Here is a 20505-nt window from a genome sequence, read left to right as displayed (position 1 = left end):
GAATTTCGACAATCTCAAAAAAGAGTTGAGCAAAGGTATCAGAAAGTTAGTGCAAGTTGAGAGCAATTGTTTGGTGCTATTCCAATGGCTTAAAACGGCTTTAAGCATGAGAAAACACGATTCAAGTGTATCTGATTTCTGCTGTGATTTGCATACTTTTGAGCATTAGAAAGCAATGCAGGTGTACTGTATGTCTTTATACGGATTACTCCCATTGATACAGATGTGGAGCATTCGAAAAGGGTCAGTCCCACAGTTATAAGGGCTTCTCATGCAATAGCAGACACTTGATAGGTCTCTATTTGCAGGAGATTTGTTGAAGGTTCCAGTATTCTAATGAAATGAATCAGGGTAATCAGTGATACGTGCCGCTGCTGTTCAGTAAATATTTCGGATCCCTGTCATTCCTTTTCAGATGAGAGGCATCGATACTTTAGAGGATACAGAAGGTGATGTTGACCGACATCAATAACCATCAGCCTGTAAGAAAGCCTGCATTTCCATGGTCAAATTCTATTCTATCACTCTGGAATTCGAAAGTAATTAGGTTTCTTATTCTCGATATCAAACACGTCTGTTGCACCAAACTTTCAACTAAAAATTTATGCTTAAAGCCTCATTGATGACGACCAAGAGAACGCCAATGTTATCTATGCTTGATAATATCCACCATGCGATGGTGGCTTTTGAAGTTACAAGATATTCGTATGATCAAAAATGGTACATGCAAATCTGACCAAGACATCAGCTTTGGTTGCGTTCCACTGATAGAATCAGTAATGCGTATTGGCAAAGGGCTTTTGTTTCCAAAAGAAAAGAAAGTTTATTTCATATATCAGTGTAAAGATGGACATCTGTTGAGAAAAATGAGATGAAAAGATATACAGTAGCTCTTGATGAGAATGATTTATTAGCTATAAGGGAAAACAGATGACCTCATGAGCGACGTAACTAGCCTTGTTGTTTGTTGTTGTCGTTGTTCATGAGGGCTTTGAACATTTCAGTAAGGTCGACCACTCTTTGATAGATGTCATTAATACCCAATTGATTCGTATCCTTCTTCTTGTTCTTGGGCTGAGCTTTGGCTTTGGTTTTCGGTGGCTGCTTGTTTGTCTCCTCCTCCTCTTCACTCTCCAATCCATCTGTCTCTTCGCCATCGCTATCTACAGGTAAGATCTTGCTTCTGGAAACATAATTGACTTGAGGAGCTCTGATAAGACCATTCTCATTCTTGCCAGGGTCCACATTTTGAGGGTTATGAAATTCATTGATATGGTTAGCGAGGGCGGTGAGAGCATTTTCGTCACAAGAACAATGGAACCAGCAGGAGGGGCATGAGCAATGGTAAACTTCAAAGTCGGTTCTCTTCTTAGGGTCATTAATATAGACAAAGTTAGGGTTTTCAGGTCGTCTGCGACCTACAGAGCGACCATTGATCTTGTAGCCATGAATGTTTTCAAGGTGATTGATAGTTTGCCTTGCCTTGCTAAGAACACTACCACAGATGTAGCAAGGATATTCAAAGGCAATCTTTTGCTTGTACTCTTTGGAATATACCATTCTGTGTGATGGGTGAATGGATTGTTAGATGTATAGAACGAGAGAGAAAGAAACAAAGCACTCGAGCCTGATCCATTTGTTATTTATAAGCTCCAGTTATCAATGCAGCTCGTAGGTAGTTCGCACAGGTATATATCACACTGACCACTTTTCTACATACGAGTTTTGTCTTTTTAACATGCAGAGATGTACCAGCAAATAACGGGTTTAAGAGGGTGTGAAACAAATCAAGCATTTTCAACAGAGTAAATTGGAATCCATAGCACAACCTCTTTGATGTTAGGTAAGGCCATGCTGATTGAAATGACATGAGTCGACTGCCCCCCCCCTTTTTTTTTTGATCCATGCTTCACTTTTGATTTACATAAGCAACATGTGTACCTTCATCAGCTCTTTACGGTCACTGCTCCATTTCAACTCAGTGATAATTTGTCTGTTATACAAAATGCATCACAAGTTTACACGTATCTACTGTTATTTCTACAGAGCTTTTTTCTTGTTTTTCTTTTTCTTTCTTTCTCTGTTAAACACAAAATCAACCAATATGGAACAGCAAAGACCATCACAGATGGGTGTTCGACCAACCACTCCCAATGGGATGCAACCACAGATGGCGCCTCATCCACAGCCTGGCGTACCTGGTGTTCGACCTCTACATGTTGTTAGTGGTGGAGGTAAGCTTCTCTCGCAAAGACAAATGTCGAGATCATTCTAACGAGGACAATCACCGTAGCTCCCATTCGACCCGTTATGCAAGGACAACCGATGCGTCCTGTGGGCACTCCTCTAGGTGCTCGACCACCCATGATGAGACCCAACATGAACTCGCCTACGAGGCCCCCTATGATGTTGCCTCAAATAGCACAACAGCAGCAAAGACCAATGATGTCTTCTCCTCCTCCTCAGCAACAACAAGCACAACAAGCAATGAGACCAGTCGCTTCTCCTCCTCACATGAGGCCTTTATCGCCACAACAAGGCAATTTGGTTGCACCTATGCAAAGCATGAACATCCAGCAACAACAACCAACAATGTCGCCTCCTCAAATGGTAAGTGTTTCTTTGATAGCTATACTTTCGTTGTGTGTGTGTGTGTGTTTTTTAGCTGATCCCAATCATGTAATATTAGCAACCACCTGTTCCTCAGCAACAAGTGCGTCAACCAACAACTGGCAAATCGAGACGTGTCTATGTCAGTCATGATACCAATGTTATGGGTCAACCTGCTCCATCTCAACAACAACAACAGCAGCAGCAGCAAGGTCCTTGGCCCAACAGCCTACAACAGCAGCACCATAACCCACAAATGCAGCCTCAACAACAACCATTCCAGCCTCAAGCCATGCAGCAGCAACAACAACCTCAATTCAGCCAACCTAGGTTCCAAACACCTCAGCCAACCTCTGTTGCTTCTTCTCGCTCTCACCACGCACACCATCACCAATCTGCTGCTGCAGGTGTTGGTTATACCAATGCGCCTTACAGCAACACAGACCAGCAACTCCCACCTGAATTACGACCTCCCACACAACCACGTCCACGCATTGATCCCGATCAAATGCCTGCACCTGTTCAAGTTCGTGAGCAAGATCAAGAGCTCTTTGAGGACAAGTTTTTCGGTACATTGGAGCGAGATCGAGTGCCATTTGCTACCACCAACTTTATCGGTCTAGACCAAGGTAACTGCAATCCTCGATTCATGCGATCTACCGTGGATCGTATGCCATGCAACAAGGAATTGGCCGACAGGTCCAAATTACCACTGGGTCTGGTGGTTCAACCATTGGCTAAATTGAGATCGGATGAAGTGGGTATTCAAGTCGTGGATCACGGTGAGGAGGGGCCTATTCGTTGTAGTCGTTGCAGAGCTTACATCAATCCTTGGTGCGTGTTTACACATGGTGGTTCCAAGTTTGAGTGTAATATTTGCACACACTCCAATGCAGTGCCTGATTGGTACTTTGCCAACGTGGATATGTCGGGTAGACGTGTGGATGTCAATGAGAGGCCTGAACTGCGCTATGGATCCGTTGAATTTGAAGTGACCAAGGACTATTATTCCAAGGACAGACCTCCTGTTGCTCTCAACTATGTGTTTGCTTTGGATGTTTCGGTGCAAGCTATTCAGAGTGGTATGCTCCAGAGTGTGTGTGAAGCCTTGAAACATGCTCTCTATGATGGTCAAGGAAACCCTAAATTGAACAACAAAATCGGTATTTTGACATTCAACAAGGATGTCCATTTCTACAATTTGGCAGTAAGTTGATCTGGCCAAGGATGTTGGTAGCATGACATTGATTTGTTGTATGTCTTTTATGATAGCCTGGATTAGCAAGTGCTCAAATGTTGGTGGTATCAGATATCAATGATGTGTTTGTGCCTCTTCAAGCTGGATTTTTGGCTGATCCCTTCGAGTCAAGGTAAGCGTCTGCATATCAAGTTACATCTAGCTCGCAATTAACCTCTGGATCTATAGACATGTCATCATGGAACTCTTGGATAGTTTACCACAGATGTTCAAAGACACCACCCGTGCTGAATCTGTGTACACGGCTGCTGTTCGTGGCGGTTTACAAGCTCTCAAGGACACGGGTGGACAGATGTTTGTCTTCCAAACATGCCTCCCCAACTATGGCTTGGACCTCTTAAAGTCTCGAGACGACAAGTCCTTGTATGGCACAGACAAGGAAAAGAACCTATTAGCAGCACAAAACGACAGATACAAGGAGCTGGGCGAGGCATGTGTCAAGAGCGGTGTGTGCGTCAATACCTGGGGCTTCCCTCATCAATACATGGATGTAGCTACACTCAACGTAGTCTCTCACTTGACAGGTGGCGATTTCCGTTATTTCCCTAACTTTTCTCTGGCTGAAAAATATCGCATCATCTATCAACTGGACCATGATTTGCACCGTGAAACTGGATTTGATGGTATCTTCCGTATTCGTTGTTCTGACGGCTTGCAAGTGATGGATCATTTCGGTAACTGCCACATGAGTGTATACACGGAATGCGATGTGGCTGGTATCGATGAAGACAAGACGATTGCAGCTGTACTGAAGCATGATGGCAAGTTGGATCCCAACCGAGGCGCTTCCTTCCAATGTGCGCTACTGTACACCACCCGAGATGGCCATCGTCGTGTCAGAATCCACAACTTGCAACTGGCTGCCACCGAGCAAATTGCAGACGTCTTCCGATATGGCGATGTAGACACCACTGTCAGTATTATGCTGAGACAGGTCATTTTTGATTTGCACCACAAGAATAGAAAGGATCTGCACAAAAAGATGACCGATGCTTGTGTGGATATTTTGACAGCGTATCGACTGAACTGTGCTGCCGCTACATCTCCTGGTCAGCTGATTCTACCTGAAGCCTTTAAGCTGCTCCCTGTTTATGTTCATGGTGCTATTCGATCTGCAGTTTTGAGAGGAAGTGAGTATGGTATAGATAAGTGTTTGTAGGCAGTAACTCATCGATGTATTATAGCTGGCAACGACGTCAACATTGATTCAAGGGCTGCTGGTATGAGCATGTTCAACACACTCAGCGTAGCTGAACTGGTGTGGACTCTATATCCTCGCATGTATCCTTTGCATGACCTCAGCCTACAATACAACACAGCAGATTTGAATGGGCAAAGCAAGCTACCCAAGATGATCCGATGCTCGTATGATAGACTGGACAGTAAGGGATGTTATTTAGTAGACACAGGATCTGATCTGTACCTCTGGTTGGGTAAATCACTATCCACTGAATTCATTGAAAATCTGTTTAATGTCAAGACGCTGGATGAAGTGGACCCCAATATGGTAAGCTGTCGCTCTTAGAGTGAATCATAGCCAAATGGACTCAATTACCCTGAATTAGATTACACTGCCTGTGCAAGCCAATGTGCTGTCTGAAGAAGTGCACGGTCTGATGAGACAGCTGCAAGCCTCTCGCGTTAAATATCTGGCGCTGCATGTGGTCAGACAGGAAAAGGATGCTCTCGAATTCATGTTTGCTACTTGGATGTCAGAGGACCGCAATGTCGAGGTTCAGACGTATGTGGATTACATGTGCGTATTGCACCGCAAGATACAAGAAGAGATGAAAAAGAATAGCAATTAATTGCAATAAAAAGAAAAGCAGCAGCAGACAGCATGATTCCACTGATTTATTTTGGTATATCACTGTTCTTTGTAGCACCAGCAGCAGCCTCTGCCGCAGCTGAAGCAAATGTCACTGGCATGCCTCTGTAACGACTGAAGGCTGTGGTATTTGTGCTTGCGTTTGCATGCGTTGAGTGGGCCAGTATGGCATTGGGTGCTTCCAGGATGGAATTGAAGCCAAAGTAGGTGCCTTGCGAGATGCTTGTATAGCTGGGAGGTCCGTCTCCCCAGCCATCTTCTGTTACAGTCGTCTGTGATGGCGTATGATTCCAATGGCTGGTAGATGATGATGATGGATCCCAGTCCGAGGTTGTATCTGTGTTGAGGTAGTTGGTTTTGTTCTGCACGTCTCCACTGTAAAAAGAAGGCTGCTGTGATGGTGATGGCTGTGTTGGCTGTGATGGAAGACTAAAAATGGATGGCACAGTGGGTGTGGATGCTATGTGTGTCTTGTTCAATGCCTCTGTAATCTTTTCTTCGCTTGAGGATATGGAGAAGCTATTCAGTTGTTTGGAGAGATCATCCTGGTTCATTTTAATGAGAGCGAGACCGAGAGAAGAAAGAGAGATGAATTCATGCCATGAACTAGTTATATGACTCGCTTTCATAGAGAGACGTTGATACAAACACGTGCTACAGAGACAACTGATGTGAGAGTAACCCGACATTGTTTTATCAAGCAACACAAGCTAAAAATACAGAGATACAATCAGTTGTGTGCACATCAGAAACTTTAAACGAGAAAGCTCCTTTTATCTAGAGATATTTTTAACTCATTTAAATCACCTTTCTTCTCTCTTCTTCTCTCGCTCTCTTTCTTGAATCCCTCAAATACATGTCCTCCTCTGAACAAGACGATACATGGGCTTACATCAATCATCAGCGAGGACAACCACATACCAGACGATTGACTACAAGTCGTTCGTCCAGCACCGTCTCCACCTCTCGCTTCTATAACAGCAGCACAACGCCTACTGCTACAGCCAACAAACCAGCAGCAACCAAGCCTGAGTGGCTCACCACTCAAATGATGCCTCCACGCAACTCGTCTGATTCAGAGGTGAGCAACCTTGTGCCCTCTTACCTGGACATCTTGAACAACACTCTAGAGCACGATTGGCTAGACACCTACGACTCTCCTCATCCACAAGAAACCACGGCTATCCACCAGCAGGACGCTCCCTCGAGATCCACCAACCGACGCACATTCCACCACCAAAACCCCACCACTGAGAAGGAGCCCATCACTGTTCGAAAGACCAGATCCATGAGAGACCATACGCCCAGAACAAAGCTAAGATCGCCTCCACCTCCACCGCAACATCCAGACATCTTTCATGACCAACCTCGTCTACCAGAGAAAAAGCAATCCATGCAATTCATGAACAAAGTCAAGCGAAAGCTAAGCTTCAGCAAGGACAAAAAGACGTCGCCTCAGCCAAGCAGCAATGATCGACTCAGTTTGCCTGCTTCAACTCGTGAGCCGAGAAGAACGGTGTCTTCCAGCATATTACCACACGATGCTCCTCCAAAGTTACCCCAATCTACGAATACTACTACTACTACTACTACTACTACTACTACTACTATTACTACTACTACTACTACACCTAATCATAATACTTCTAATATTAATAATGGATTGTCTGAATATCAGGGATATTCTCGTCATAGTCGACATCGATCATTCACCTATTCCCCACCGCCACCTCGAACGAGCAGCCTGAATGCATCCGACGTACCTGCTGTGCCTCCCATTCCAGCCGTGCCCAAGCTGCAACAAGCATTGAAATCGAGAACAAATTCAGTTGTTGTGCGAAAGAAAAAGAGTGGAGATAGTACCATCAGTGGCGGCAGTGATTTGTCCAGTGCAGTCAGCAGTAGTCGACCTACCAGCGATAATAGCAAGATACAGCATCGACAGCAGACAGCAGACAGTAAATTGACATCACCTACACTGACGCCCATTGAGCAAACCATGCAATTGACCCCAGCAACCTCTATCTATGCCATGAACCTGAGTCATGATCTAGCAGAGATTGAAAAGGACATCAAGGAGCTGGAAATACAAAGAGACAGGCACTCGTCGTTTATTAATGCGAGCGAGCTCAAGGCAAAAAGGCATGAATCCACAGTGGATCCACCTGTGCGGGAACAGTCCTTGCCTCTATCACAGTCTATGTCTCAGCACGCCATAGCAGCAGCACCCGTCTCCAACAGCAATACGACCACCAAAACGATCGGACGTAAGCGAGGAAAGGTAAATAGCATGTCTCTCCTTTTTAGAAGCAAAACCCCCTAATAACTGTATGTACCATTAGACATTGCCTGGTAGTTTGGCTACACCTCCACCTATACCAACGATGCCATTACCCCCAATGACCTTGAATCCTATACAAATGACCATTCCCAGCAACTTGCAAAAGAAGCCTTCCACAGCTGCATCGATACAACTGCGACAAAGTACGTCGACAACGCCTTCTTCAAGTAGTAACAAGATCAAATTGGCTCATCTCTCGTCACTGGATGATTTCTCTCCTGCAAACAAGAAACAGCCATTAACCAACAGCCATGCCAAAGCGCCTCCTGGCCACGATCTTGGCTCGGGTGGTCTGGGATACGACATTAAACGACTGGAACGGAAACCATCACTATCCAATGTGATGCCCAAACGAAAGAGCCATATCCCCACGTCAAACACCAGTAAAGATGTTTCATTGACAGCAGCAGCAAGTAGTAGCATGAGTACGTCTGCCAGCACAAAGGTCAGAAGAGCTGCTAGTTGCCGTCAGCCGAATACCCAGCATCAAGTGCCCATACAGGCTGCACCAGCAAAGATACACCTGAGTCAGCAGTTACTTTTGCAGCAGCAGCAGCAACAGTACCAACAGCACCAACAACAACATGCGCACCATCATCACCATCACCATCACCATCACTCACATCGTCATCATCACCATCACCATAGCAACAGCAATGCCAGCAAATCTGCAGCTACACCTCCACCACCTTCAGCCAGCGCTAATGCTGCAGCTGCTCCCTCCCCTTCAGTCGTCGAAGGGGCCAGATCGCCCAAGAGCATCTCGACCGCTCTCAAATACTACGGCCAATACCTGAGCGACTATGAAAAGCAAATCGAGATTCACGATTACAGCCAAATCTACTTTGTGGGACCCCACGCACAGACAAAACACACAGCTGGTGAACACAATTTCGGATTTGACGACGAAAGAGGAGATTACAAGATTGTGATGCAAGATCATTTAGCCTATAGGTACGAAGTCATCGATGTCCTTGGGCGCGGTTCATTTGGTCAGGTTGTCAAATGCTTTGATCACAAGACGGCACAAATGGTAGCCATCAAGTTGATTCGCAACAAGAAGCGGTTCCATGCGCAAGCCATTACAGAAGTGAACATTCTAAAGAAGCTGGTGGAATGGGACCCACAAGACCAGTTTCATACCATACAGATGACGGATTACTTTTATTTCAGAAATCATCTGTGCATTGCCTTTGAATGCTTGTCGATGAACTTGTACGAGTTTATCAAGAGCAATCATTTCCAAGGTTTTAGCTTGAGTTTGATTAGAAGGTAAGCTTCAGTTGGACAAGTGGGAATACATCCATGCTCAATCTTTATGGAATAGGATGACTTTTCAGATACTGCAATCACTCTCCATGCTGGCAGAACACAATGTCATTCACTGCGATTTAAAGCCTGAAAATATCATGTTGAAACATCCTGCAAAAAGCTCAATCAAGGTCATTGATTTTGGCAGTAGTTGCTTTGAATCAGAGCGCGTGTATACTTATATTCAAAGTCGATTTTACAGATCACCTGAAGTTATTTTGGGTATTTCATACCACAAAGCCATCGACATGTGGAGTGTGGGTTGTATTATAGCAGAGTTGTATACGGGATTGCCATTATTTCCTGGCGAAAATGAGCAAGAGCAATTGAGTTGCATTATGGAGACCATGGGATTGCCGGATAGACACCTTGTTGAACGATGCTCGCGAAGGAAGCTGTTTTTCGGTAAGCTCGCCACGCTGCAATGCTACTCGCATGTATAGACTCATTTGTATCCTTTAGATTCCATTGGAAATCCTCGCATCGTGGCCAATTCCAAAGGCAAGAAACGATATCCAGGTACACGATCCCTGTTCCAAGCACTCAAATGCCATGATCTTGTGTTTATCGACTTTGTTGAACGCTGTCTGCAATGGGATCCATCCAGACGTATGACGCCGCAAGAAGGCCTGAAGCATGAGTGGATCACCCATATCAGCGCCAACGATGCCAACCCAGTGTCGTTTCTGTCTTCATCGGCTCTATCCAACAATAGGTATTGAAGACAATAAAAAAAAGTGATCTTGCTTGATGTATATATAAATACTTGCTATTTGTCTTACCTTCGGGTTAACCGGCAAAAACAATCAGTATTTGACCCTGTGACAGAAATCCAACTACCTTGTTTGTATCACAAGCGTAAGATGTGCTACTCTATATCACAACCCATTTGTCATGGTACAACGCTTGATGCTCCTAGTTGAATGTCCATCAAAGCCAGCTTGGAAGAATCCATCATGATGAAATGTCAAGTGGCTTGAGGCGAACAGGGTTGGATAGGAAAAGAAGAGTGATCTGGGATGACACAAGTGGGAAGCTACAGTAGAGCGTCATTAGACCTAAAGTGAACTGTGTGGGGATCGATATCACATTGTCGTTTTTTTTTTTTTTTTTTTTTTTTTTTTTTTTTTTTTTTTTTACTGTAAAAAAAGGTACACAAACTCGGGTCCGGAGTGAATACCGACCGAAATGAGGGATAGTATAGATAAATAGAGGGGTTTGCTGAATAAGGCACGCACAAACACACACACACACACACAAAGAAAGAAAGAAAGAAAGTGAGCCATTACACAGCAAGCCAACGTTTTAATTATTGTTTCTTTCTTTCCTTCTCTTTCTTTTTTTACATCTGCTCTCGCTCTCTAACATGCCTTTTGAATCGCCTCCTACCTCATCCTCATCCTCATCCTCATCGCACAGCCAACAGCAACCATATCAACATGTCAATCAACAGCAACAACAACCACAGCAAAAAGTGTCAGTGGGCCGACTAAATTCGCTCAAGAAATCCTGCGAGCAATGTAGAAAACGACGACGTGTCTGCAACTCGGAAAGACCCTGCGCTCACTGCAAAGAGGCAAATCAAGATTGCGTTTACAGCGTAGTGACAGACCATTCTCGAGGCGTCTTTTCAACGCAGGCAGCTCGAAGACTCAGTTCAGGATCAGCTTGTGAGACATGTAGAAGAAGAAAGACAAAATGTGATGGAGCAAGTCCATGTAATTTCTGTGCAACGAACAATATTGATTGTGTAAACAATTCAGAGCGAAGACATGTTAATAAGCACCATGGTGGCGGCAAATCGACCATCACTGGCGCAACAACAGCGGTTGCTCCAGGTGAAGCCATGGATCGTATTGAAGATAGACTCAGACGTATTGAAAGACTAATGACTGCATTCACGCCCAGCCCTCTTTCCACCCCTTCATTGCTCATCACAAATGATCCTCATCATCTAAAAACAGGTGGTAGTCATAAGGTCAGGCCTTGTCGTCATTCCGTGCAAGGCATCAATGTAGCCAAAGAGCAATTGGAGCTGAAGAGCAAATACGAAATCAAGCGACGAGGTAAGTCTGTAGGAAATGCAATCATGATCTTTAGTGATGCTCACTCTCGTATCAACGCAGCTTCGCCTTATTCATCGCCCACACGCTATGGCTCACTTTCCCCGCCTCCTCATCCATCCACACCTCCTCCGCTGCCTCCTACATCACCCGCGACAACAAGCCCAGTTTCGATCATGCGACCATCCAATTCACAAACAAGTATAGCACATTCCATGCTCAACCTCTCGATTTCGCCCTCCTCATCGTCCACCATGTCCAGTGGCGTAAACCTGAGCCAACCTTATCCACTCGCTTCCACTTCATCACCCTCTATATCCACACAGTCCCCCATGTCCATGTGGCCACTGTCACCACCCTCTTCTTCGGGAAGCACTAGCAAGCGGCATGAACTGGATAAGTTTTTGATGGAGCAGCAGCAACAGCAACAGCAACAGCATCTGCCAAGTCCACCGACCTCTGCACGCAGTACATCGTCCCTTAAGCAGCAGCACGATCACACCAATGAATGGAAGACTTCAGGTGCGATTCCTAGTTTGATGGGTAAGCGTTGCTATGTGCCTTGTCTACAATGCAATCAAATGACTGATCATTTTACATAGATCAACTCTCTAAAAGAACATTTGCTACATCAGCAGTAGATTACACCATTACACATTATCCCATTTATCCACTCACTCCACCGCCGAGTCAGTCTCGTACCTCGCCATCATTGCAACGACCCACATCCTCATAGTCATTTTCTTTATTTGTCAGTTTAAATTTAATCTCTTCTTCTTCTTCTTCTTCTTCTTCTTCTTCTTATTCCTCCTTAAAAAATAAATATATTTATGTCTCTTTCAACATTTGATATGCACCTTCATCATTTTCATTATGCTGTAAAATTTATAAACAAACAAATGTGATTTACGGACAAAAGCATCAAGAATTTGAGATGGCAACAGATCGCATGTGCAGCAACGGAAATTATCCCGCACACACTTACACATGCAATGATCAGCACAGACAAACGACGTTAAATGTGGCCAGCATGAGGCATGTTGTGTTATGCAATGTTTGTAAGCATCCAAGGCTGTAGCATTTCCAAGGTTAAACTTTTGCTAGCAATGCAGTGTGGCGTCTTACAATCACCTTTATCCAGTATAATCTCATCTGAATCAGCTTACGGTCAGTTGCTGCACAGGGCCCATCCATCAGACGTAGCTTCCAAGCATGGATGATGCGCCACCTGGATCAAAGCTGGGAATAGCACTGCAAAAGCGTCACGGAACATTGCTTTAATTGTATCGTATCACAGGCGACTTGAATTATCCAGGGCCCTTCTTTCACTTTTTTTTTTTCCTTGCATTGTATACTATGGCATCTACACTCAAGGCAGCAGCTACACAAGCAACCAAAAGCACAATTACACCCACCCGTGCCTTCTTCCGAGTATCTGACAATATTCCTAGCGTAGCACATGCTCGGGAAGTCTTCAAGACATTGGGCTCTTATGGTGACATGGTGGAATATAAATTACTGAGAGTAAGTGATGGTAATGACATGGCAAGCATGACGATTGAACCCACAATGATAGTGTCCCGAAACATTTCAATACCTCCGTTATGGTTTCGTTGTATACAAGCATAATCAAGACGCACAAAAGGCCATGGCAGACCAATTCATCAAAGTGCAATCCGAATTATTCGATAAACCATTAGATGTCAAAGTGGAGAAGTCTGTAAATAACAATAATAACCGTAGAAGCAACAATCACTATGGTAACAATAAGCAACAACGCCAACAACAACAACAACAACAACAACAACAACAACAGCAGCAGCAATAAATACATAAATAAAAAGAAATGACATGTTGAATGTCTGTGTACACTATGTTTTGATAGATCAACATCCCACCATCATCGTCATTCATAGAGTGAGGGTCTATTTTTTTTTTTTATTATTCAAGGGATAACTTGTGGTGTATATGGATAAATAGAATCGTCATATAGAGACTCGAGTTTAATTTGAAAGAAAACCGTGTTAATAGTTTATACTCAAGGGGTAGGGATAGATTGACTCAATTTGGTAAATATGAAATTTATGACAAATATAAGCACTGTCGTAGAGTGAGAGAGAGGGCGATGCATAATGTTTATATGCCCTGATGAATAAATTTCCTATCCACGAATTTTCTGCAAAACCAAGATCAGCATGACATGTTGCTTTCTTATAGAGAGAGAGAGAGAATCAGAGGCACATTCGATTTTTAATGATTTTTAATTTATTCATTTCAAAAGGGGATATAGCTATTAGAGCATTGATAAAACAACCAGCTACGAAAAAAGGACATATTTATTACTATATTTGAGGTGAAATAGACCATTCCAACGACACCAAATCAAGTAAAAGACTCGATGTTTCATGTTCTTTTTGATTTGTGAACAAAGCTTCACCAGGGAATAATACAGTTACAACTGCAATTTGCACATGTATATCTATTTTCATATATATACACGGCTCACAGACGCAAATACTGCACTCATCACAACAAATCTTTTTTCCACTGGTATAAAACCCCTTTGGGATTTTTTGGTGTTTATTTACTCTTTTTCTTTCCTTTCTCCTTTCTTCTTTTCTCTCAATTCAAGACATCATGTTGGCTTGCGCTCAAGATATTTTTTTCGCCTCCAACAACAACGACTCGAATGGGAGCAACGATCACTTCAATGGCTCAAAAGACAAAAGATCACGCCAATATCGACACGTCAATAATCAGTTTCAGCCACGACAGCACATGTTACAAAAGGACATGAATTCAAGTAAAGAAAAAGAAGAGGTTTGTTATTGTCTATATGAAAAAGAAAGCGCATCTGTTCCTAATGATGCCGTTGTACAGCAACAAGTGTGGCCACCAGATGTTGAAGATGCGTTCATCAAAGGTACATTTTAATTTTTAAAAGCTCTTGTCATTTTCACTGACAAAAACTGTATTTTAGCATTGGAGACAATCCCAAAATTAGGCAGAAGAAAGATCCTAGTCAACGGAAAGCCGTGTGGTAAGCGTTTGATGCCATTGTTCTGATCTGACTCGTGGAATATTTATGCAAATTATGATTTTCAGGGCGAAATGAATTGATTTCTGATTTTATTTTCCGCAAAACGGGCAAGGTACGCACCAGAAAGCAAGTATCATCGCATATCCAAGTCTTGAAGAATACTCGCAAAGGAGATCCTCACTGTAAGCTTGCCAGCATTTGTTATTCCAAACAAGAGACTCAAACTATCATCTAGTTATGCGTTTATTGACTGATTCCATCGAAGATGAAGGCTTTGCCACAACAACTCAGACGCATAGAAAGCCTAAAATAGCCACCATGCCTCGCCGTCAGAGCAGCAATACTAACACACACCATCATCACCACCAGCAAAAGCTTAACTTGACAGATCTCTCCTCTGATGAATCTTCCATGTCTTCCTCTCCGTCGCCGGCCGACTATGTTTTTGACATCATGTATAATGATCAACAAGCCTCGCTTTCCATGTTGGATATCAAAGATCCATTTTATGAGCCTTTCTTTGGTACTCTATCCAATGGCAATGCCAATAATAGCAACAACAGTGGCTCAACAGCAAACACATCCGCTTCATCAGCAGATGCAAGTGTTGGTGGCATGGCTACTTCCTTGTCATTTCAAAATCTCGCTAATGCCACTACCAATGATGTATTGCAACAATTGTTTCCTTACGATAATGCGTCAAATGCAAACCAGAAACCCACAGTAGTCGACTTGTTAGACTCTAATTTTGGATCTTCCTCTGTAGTCAAGCAGCTCAAAAAACCCAAAAAGCTGAACACTGCTCGAAAATACAACAAGAAACAAAAGAAGCCTTTTGCTATGAACAATAATATGCACTTTCATACTGCTGCCTCCTCTAATATACACATGATGATGGAAGGTCCATCAAGTATGACACTACCTAGCAACTCTAACAATATCTGGATTGATCCGTCCATCTACCCTTTATGGCCAAATTACATATGCTTATACCTCGAATACTCACTTCCCTATGACCCATCTGTAAGTGTTCATCAGGGGCTAGCTGTCATCTTGTACTAACGTGTTTTAGATTACTATTCCCCATACACTTGCCAATTTACCAGAATGTGTACCTAATTGCATCCCTACAATTGATGCATCTTTGGTCGCCAAGAACAAATGTCCCTCCCTGACGGATCTTTCGACTAACCCGGCTGTCACTACATTAGCCGCCAAGGTACAGTAGGAGCGTAAAAAAAAGGAGTGCTTCATCATACTTTGAACTCACATAGTTGACATTTAGGTCAAACTTGATTTGAATTTAAACATGACAGATTTCTTCTTCAATAATACTTCGTTTTTCGAGACACAAGACCGTCGCACCATTGAATGCACCACCACCATCTACTCGTTCGGCAATGTTGTCTTGGAATCAAAGGAAGTGCAGCAGGCTCTCTGGATCAATGAAGGCAAATACATGTACAGCTTTGTCTATGTCAATCAATTCTTTGATGCCTTTATGAAGGGTATCCGCTCGCTGCAATCTTGGGATGAAGTGGATATCGCAATCAACAATTTATGTGTCGTACAGGTAGGTCGACACATAGTGATTAGATGTAAACATAGACACTTACTCCTTAAATGCAGGTGTTTGAGGATATTGAATCTAGAGTAACACAGCCTATGGAAGGAATGCTCTCTAGTAGCACTGACATAATGACAGATGATCTCACTCCTGCTGCAGTTGCTCCAGAATTTACCCCTCTCTTAGTTATGGTGTATGAATTCGAACGTGGTCAAGGTACAATGGAGATGAGCATCGTGGATACCTTGTCTAGTATCAAGAAGAATTTTGTTGATTTTCTGTCAACTACCCAGGCTACAACTCATGGTAATGATACAGTAGCATCAACACTATTGCCGGCATCTTCGTCGACTCTTTCTCCCCATTCCCAACATCCGTCTTCTACTCCTCCATCTTGTTTATCGCCTTCCAATATTGCCCATGTAGATATGTAATAGCATTTCATACCATAATTCATCAGCCCATCCATCTCTCATGCTATGCTCCCTTCTCCCCCCTTTATTTTCTTTTTCTCCTCCATACATTTCTCTGAAAGCCCTCAATAGTTTAAGAATTCTACAAAAAATTAAATGCTAAAAATAATAATCACCATCATTCCGTTATTGATCTTCCCTGTGCTCCCCTTTCCATTCTTGAGCCAAGTCAACCTTTACAATAAAACATTACAGCAAACACTGTATGTACCCGCCATACTGTGCATGAACGCTTTAACCTGGCACTCTTCAGGTGTGGCCAAAGAACTTGACAGAATAATTAATCATTGTGTCAACGCTTAACAATGTCTATGGGTGAGGATGGCTGTATCCATGAAATTTATAAGTGCATGCCATGATTTTAGCCTTTTCATCATCTCATTGGGTTGCCGCACTAGGAATGATATCCTTCCTTTAATCCTCGTCTGACCATTTTCTCACAATCAGCGACAACACTGCTTTCTATGATCGACTTTTATAGCATCTGGCTGACACTTGCATTGCTAGCATACATGCACACAGCTGCAAACGTTGCTTGAGATAATAGTCAGCTTGGCGGCAGGTTCAGGACGTTTATATTTCAAGGCGGGAGACCAGAAGGAGCTCATAGGTATAGGATAACAGTAGATTTGGATGAAACACAATTTTGCCAGATGTGATAATGACCAGCATCGAAAATTTTCGAGCTGCTATCGACAATATTTCAAAAACCAAGTGTCAGGCTGGTCATAGCAAAATTAGCATTAAATACAACGTATTTAATCTTGGTCAGAAACCAGAGAGTTATATCATCTGCAGTATACACGAACTTTTAGGAAGAGCTCTTTTACAAACAGCAAACATTTTTATTGATAATCCTGTATTATGTCAAAACCAAAAACAAAACTTAATATTAATGTAATATGGCATTTTTTGTATCGTTCTTTGTTTTATATGTCAATTGATGTAACGTTAAAACAGCTCCCTTGCGCCAACACTTATATTCCAACGAAATGGATACAACTATTGGCATGCAATCATTTTTGGACCAAATACAGTTCTCATGGATCTACAGCGCTCAATAAGTTAGTCCCTGTTAAACTGTCAAAAAACGGTCGCTCAAGTCTTGCTTCTTTGTGCGCTAGCATTAGTCGATGCATGCCCTGAATTTATATCATAGACTTGAACACTGTATAAATGTTTCCGTGCTGTTATTAAAGAAAAGGTTTTGTGCCACTGTAAACTCCAATTTGAAGGGTTGGAATCCGATTTTTGAAAGTAAGTATCGTAATGGGTGCCCAAATGATGCCTCCTTTGGTAGAGCAAGCAAAAAGGAGAAAGATCTTATTCATGGAAACAGACTTGATTGAGTTGGCAGTACTACAGATAATAGCGTCTAACCACTGTTTTTTGTAATGTTGGTTACGTTACATTTTACTCGCTTATTATCTGACAGCCATTGTAGCGACTGAAAATCCGTTTATATGTTTGTTAGCGACCCCTCAAAATAAGCATACGATTACTGTGATACGAAATCTCTAACATAAGCATATGGCGTGAAAACCCTATTCTTCTCTTTTGATGAAATGTGCCGCACACCTTTGACCTTTTACCAAATCATAACGGACAAAGGTTTAACCAAAAGGTTTTGACTACAAGGTTTTCAGTACAAGGTTTCACTAAAACGTTTCCCAATGCTAATCCATCAATCTACCGCTCGCAATCTCTTGTAGCTACCAGCTTCCAATAAGTTTTATACGTAGACCTTTGCTCAAAATTGTCTTCTTTCCAAAATCTTTCGTTGATAATCAGTAACTCATCATCCCTCCTAAAAACCAACTACACTTTCGTTTTTCTCCCTTAAATTTGGTATACAAGAAATATGCTACCTTCAAAGCGAATTTCAAAATCGAGCTTCAAAACTTGATTTTATAAATGATGGCCCAAACCTGAAAACCGGAAACATTTTGTACATCCAGAGTTTGATGTGAGGTAAAAGATAGCAGCCCATAGAAGTGAGACATGTGGGAAATCGGTGATAAACGATAGATGCTTGTTGAGACGTTTAACACTGGAAGGGTCTGGTGCCTAGTGTATTGCTATACTTATACTGTATATGTTCCCACAACGTAATACTACATTTAAAAGACATAACTCACTTCGAACTGCGTAATAGATGCCAGATTCAGCAACTTTACCTTATATCACTTTTGAACAGAGAAGGACTTAAATTATGTTTATTTGGCTACTACGCACTTTTACTACAAACACAAAATCATGGTAATAAATGGCAGGTCAATAGGAAATCAACTAGTTGTAACCCTTTGGTACTTCAACCTCTCAGCCAATCAAATCGCTCGAAAACTCCGCTGACCTAAAAAAAAAATTGCGAGGGTTTCCCCCGGTTTTGATGTGAGGCAAAATTTTAAGCGCCGCTATAATAGCAATATAGCCGCTGCTATCATCAAACTTCCCCCAAGTGCTAGAGCATGCCTTACTTACACCACCTAGCTTTAAATTCAGGCATTGAGACCCTCAATCATCACTAAAGTAAGTAGCGATAACCAAGTGGAGGCAGCCTATCTACCTCCTAGCCTCGGATAATGTCTTGTTGAGTTTCAGGGATAGGCACATCCACACAACGTAAAAAAAAGTATGCTTCAAAGAAACATGATAAAAGAAAGAAAAAGAAAAGAACATGCTACAGTACTATAAGAGTATTATAGTAGTAGTATGTAGGCAAAAAAGCAACACTCACGTAAAAAAAAAGTGAGTTAAAGAAAAGCATAAGAAATACAACATCAAAGAATGTTGAGAACAGCTCGCTGTTGTTGCAACAAAAATGCATATATGAGCAACGTGCATGATAATAGTCTGATGCAAAGGAACACAAACATACATAATTGCATGAGCAATAGTAGTATAAGTGTGTAATACAACATAATGACTAATGTTGTTTCATGTGAAGCGACAGAGGCAGCACAGACAACAACCCACGGCCATATAACAAAGTAGTATTGCAACGGCAATACAGATATATAGCAGCACATCATGCTTGTTGTTCATACATAAGAAGTAACGACATTGCAAGCATCCGTTGAACTGATCATATCACAGCCAACAAAAGAAAGAAAAAAAAAAGCGCAACAAGGCAAACATTACGAATGCATTATCACGATAAAGCAAGCAATAATACAAACGTTCAAAGAAGATTTATATTATCGCCGCCAGAAGAAAAAAGATACTTACCACTTATCAGAACCACAACAGATAGGCCTCAGAATATGGAATCACCAGAGATGCACCAGAGAACGAGCCTACTACGCCTAGAATAGTAGACCAGAAAAGACCTGACTAGCAGCAGCAACACCAGCACCATAGAAAAACCAAAGAAAAAACGACACCAGCAGAGACCGGATAAAGACCAAAGAAGCAGACAACAGAGATAGCAGAAAAGGAATGGCGGCAGCACCGACGTCAAAGAGGCAAAAAAATTATCAAAACCTAATAAACAAATTCAATTAGTGTTAATTCTATGCTTTCCAGTGTTCGTTATGGAATGCTACCTACCATATTCCATTTCAAAGAAGCAGTATAAAGCACTATTAACAGTACAAGACCGTGTTATCAGAAGCTAGAATGCTATTTTCAATCAAAAGGGTTCCAAAACCATCATGGTTCGATATTAAACGCGTTTTGCAAAAAGGATAAAAAAACGGATGTATAGAAAATGAGAGGGCGCCCTATCCGACGTCACGACCAGTAAATTTGGCCTCAGTCTTCTGCAGTAGCAGTCTTAATTGCGGCAATTTAATTTGAAATTGTACAGTGGGGGTATTTTCGTGTTCAAATTTGACTTGATCTCACTGTGGAACTTGAGGCTTTACAGACTAAAATTCACGGAAAAAAAAGAATAAAAAAACCAGTAAAGTTAACTGGATAAAGGTATGTCTTATTATCAAACTGACAGGTGTAAAGTAAAACTGAAGTCTCTCTACTGGCCAGGTAGATGATCCTTCTTATATACTATAACAA

General features: G+C 42.3%; 6 protein-coding genes across 6 annotated transcripts; 4 read left to right on the top strand and 2 right to left on the bottom strand.

Annotated features, from left to right (window-relative positions):
- Positions 1-951: 951 nt before the first annotated feature.
- Positions 952-1560, bottom strand: ATC70_012644 (uncharacterized protein; the record flags this gene model as incomplete). Its single annotated transcript, XM_064831815.1, has 1 exon — positions 952-1560. The coding sequence occupies one exon, from the start codon at positions 1558-1560 to the stop codon at positions 952-954; it is 609 nt and encodes a 202-aa protein (XP_064678095.1).
- A 544-nt stretch (positions 1561-2104) lies between these two features.
- On the top strand, positions 2105-5676 carry ATC70_012643 (uncharacterized protein; the record flags this gene model as incomplete). Its single annotated transcript, XM_064831814.1, has 7 exons — positions 2105-2234; positions 2294-2610; positions 2690-3817; positions 3883-3980; positions 4037-4998; positions 5053-5375; positions 5434-5676. The coding sequence occupies 7 exons, from the start codon at positions 2105-2107 to the stop codon at positions 5674-5676; spliced, it is 3201 nt and encodes a 1066-aa protein (XP_064678094.1).
- Positions 5677-5722: 46 nt separating this feature from the next.
- On the bottom strand, positions 5723-6250 carry ATC70_012642 (uncharacterized protein; the record flags this gene model as incomplete). Its single annotated transcript, XM_064831813.1, has 1 exon — positions 5723-6250. One exon carries the CDS (start codon positions 6248-6250, stop codon positions 5723-5725), a length of 528 nt encoding a protein of 175 aa, XP_064678093.1.
- A 302-nt stretch (positions 6251-6552) lies between these two features.
- On the top strand, positions 6553-10070 carry ATC70_012641 (uncharacterized protein; the record flags this gene model as incomplete). Its single annotated transcript, XM_064831812.1, has 4 exons — positions 6553-7977; positions 8039-9309; positions 9365-9753; positions 9811-10070. 4 exons carry the CDS (start codon positions 6553-6555, stop codon positions 10068-10070), a joined length of 3345 nt encoding a protein of 1114 aa, XP_064678092.1.
- Positions 10071-10714: 644 nt separating this feature from the next.
- ATC70_012640 (uncharacterized protein) lies at positions 10715-12147 on the top strand (the record flags this gene model as incomplete). The annotated part of the gene is made up of 3 exons (XM_064831811.1): positions 10715-11414; positions 11475-11954; positions 12014-12147. 3 exons carry the CDS (start codon positions 10715-10717, stop codon positions 12145-12147), a joined length of 1314 nt encoding a protein of 437 aa, XP_064678091.1.
- Positions 12148-14048: 1901 nt separating this feature from the next.
- On the top strand, positions 14049-16452 carry ATC70_012639 (uncharacterized protein; the record flags this gene model as incomplete). The annotated part of the gene is made up of 8 exons (XM_064831810.1): positions 14049-14231; positions 14292-14334; positions 14392-14451; positions 14517-14633; positions 14687-15474; positions 15524-15670; positions 15737-16024; positions 16081-16452. 8 exons carry the CDS (start codon positions 14049-14051, stop codon positions 16450-16452), a joined length of 1998 nt encoding a protein of 665 aa, XP_064678090.1.
- Between the last annotated feature and the right edge of the window lie 4053 nt (positions 16453-20505).

The sequence above is a fragment of the Mucor velutinosus genome (assembly GCF_035048745.1).
Source record: "Mucor velutinosus strain NIH1002 chromosome Unknown tig00001569, whole genome shotgun sequence".
Lineage (NCBI taxonomy): Eukaryota > Fungi > Mucoromycota > Mucoromycetes > Mucorales > Mucoraceae > Mucor > Mucor velutinosus.
The sequence above is the reverse complement of the archived record's forward strand: the minus strand, read 5'-3'. Positions and strand labels throughout refer to the sequence as shown.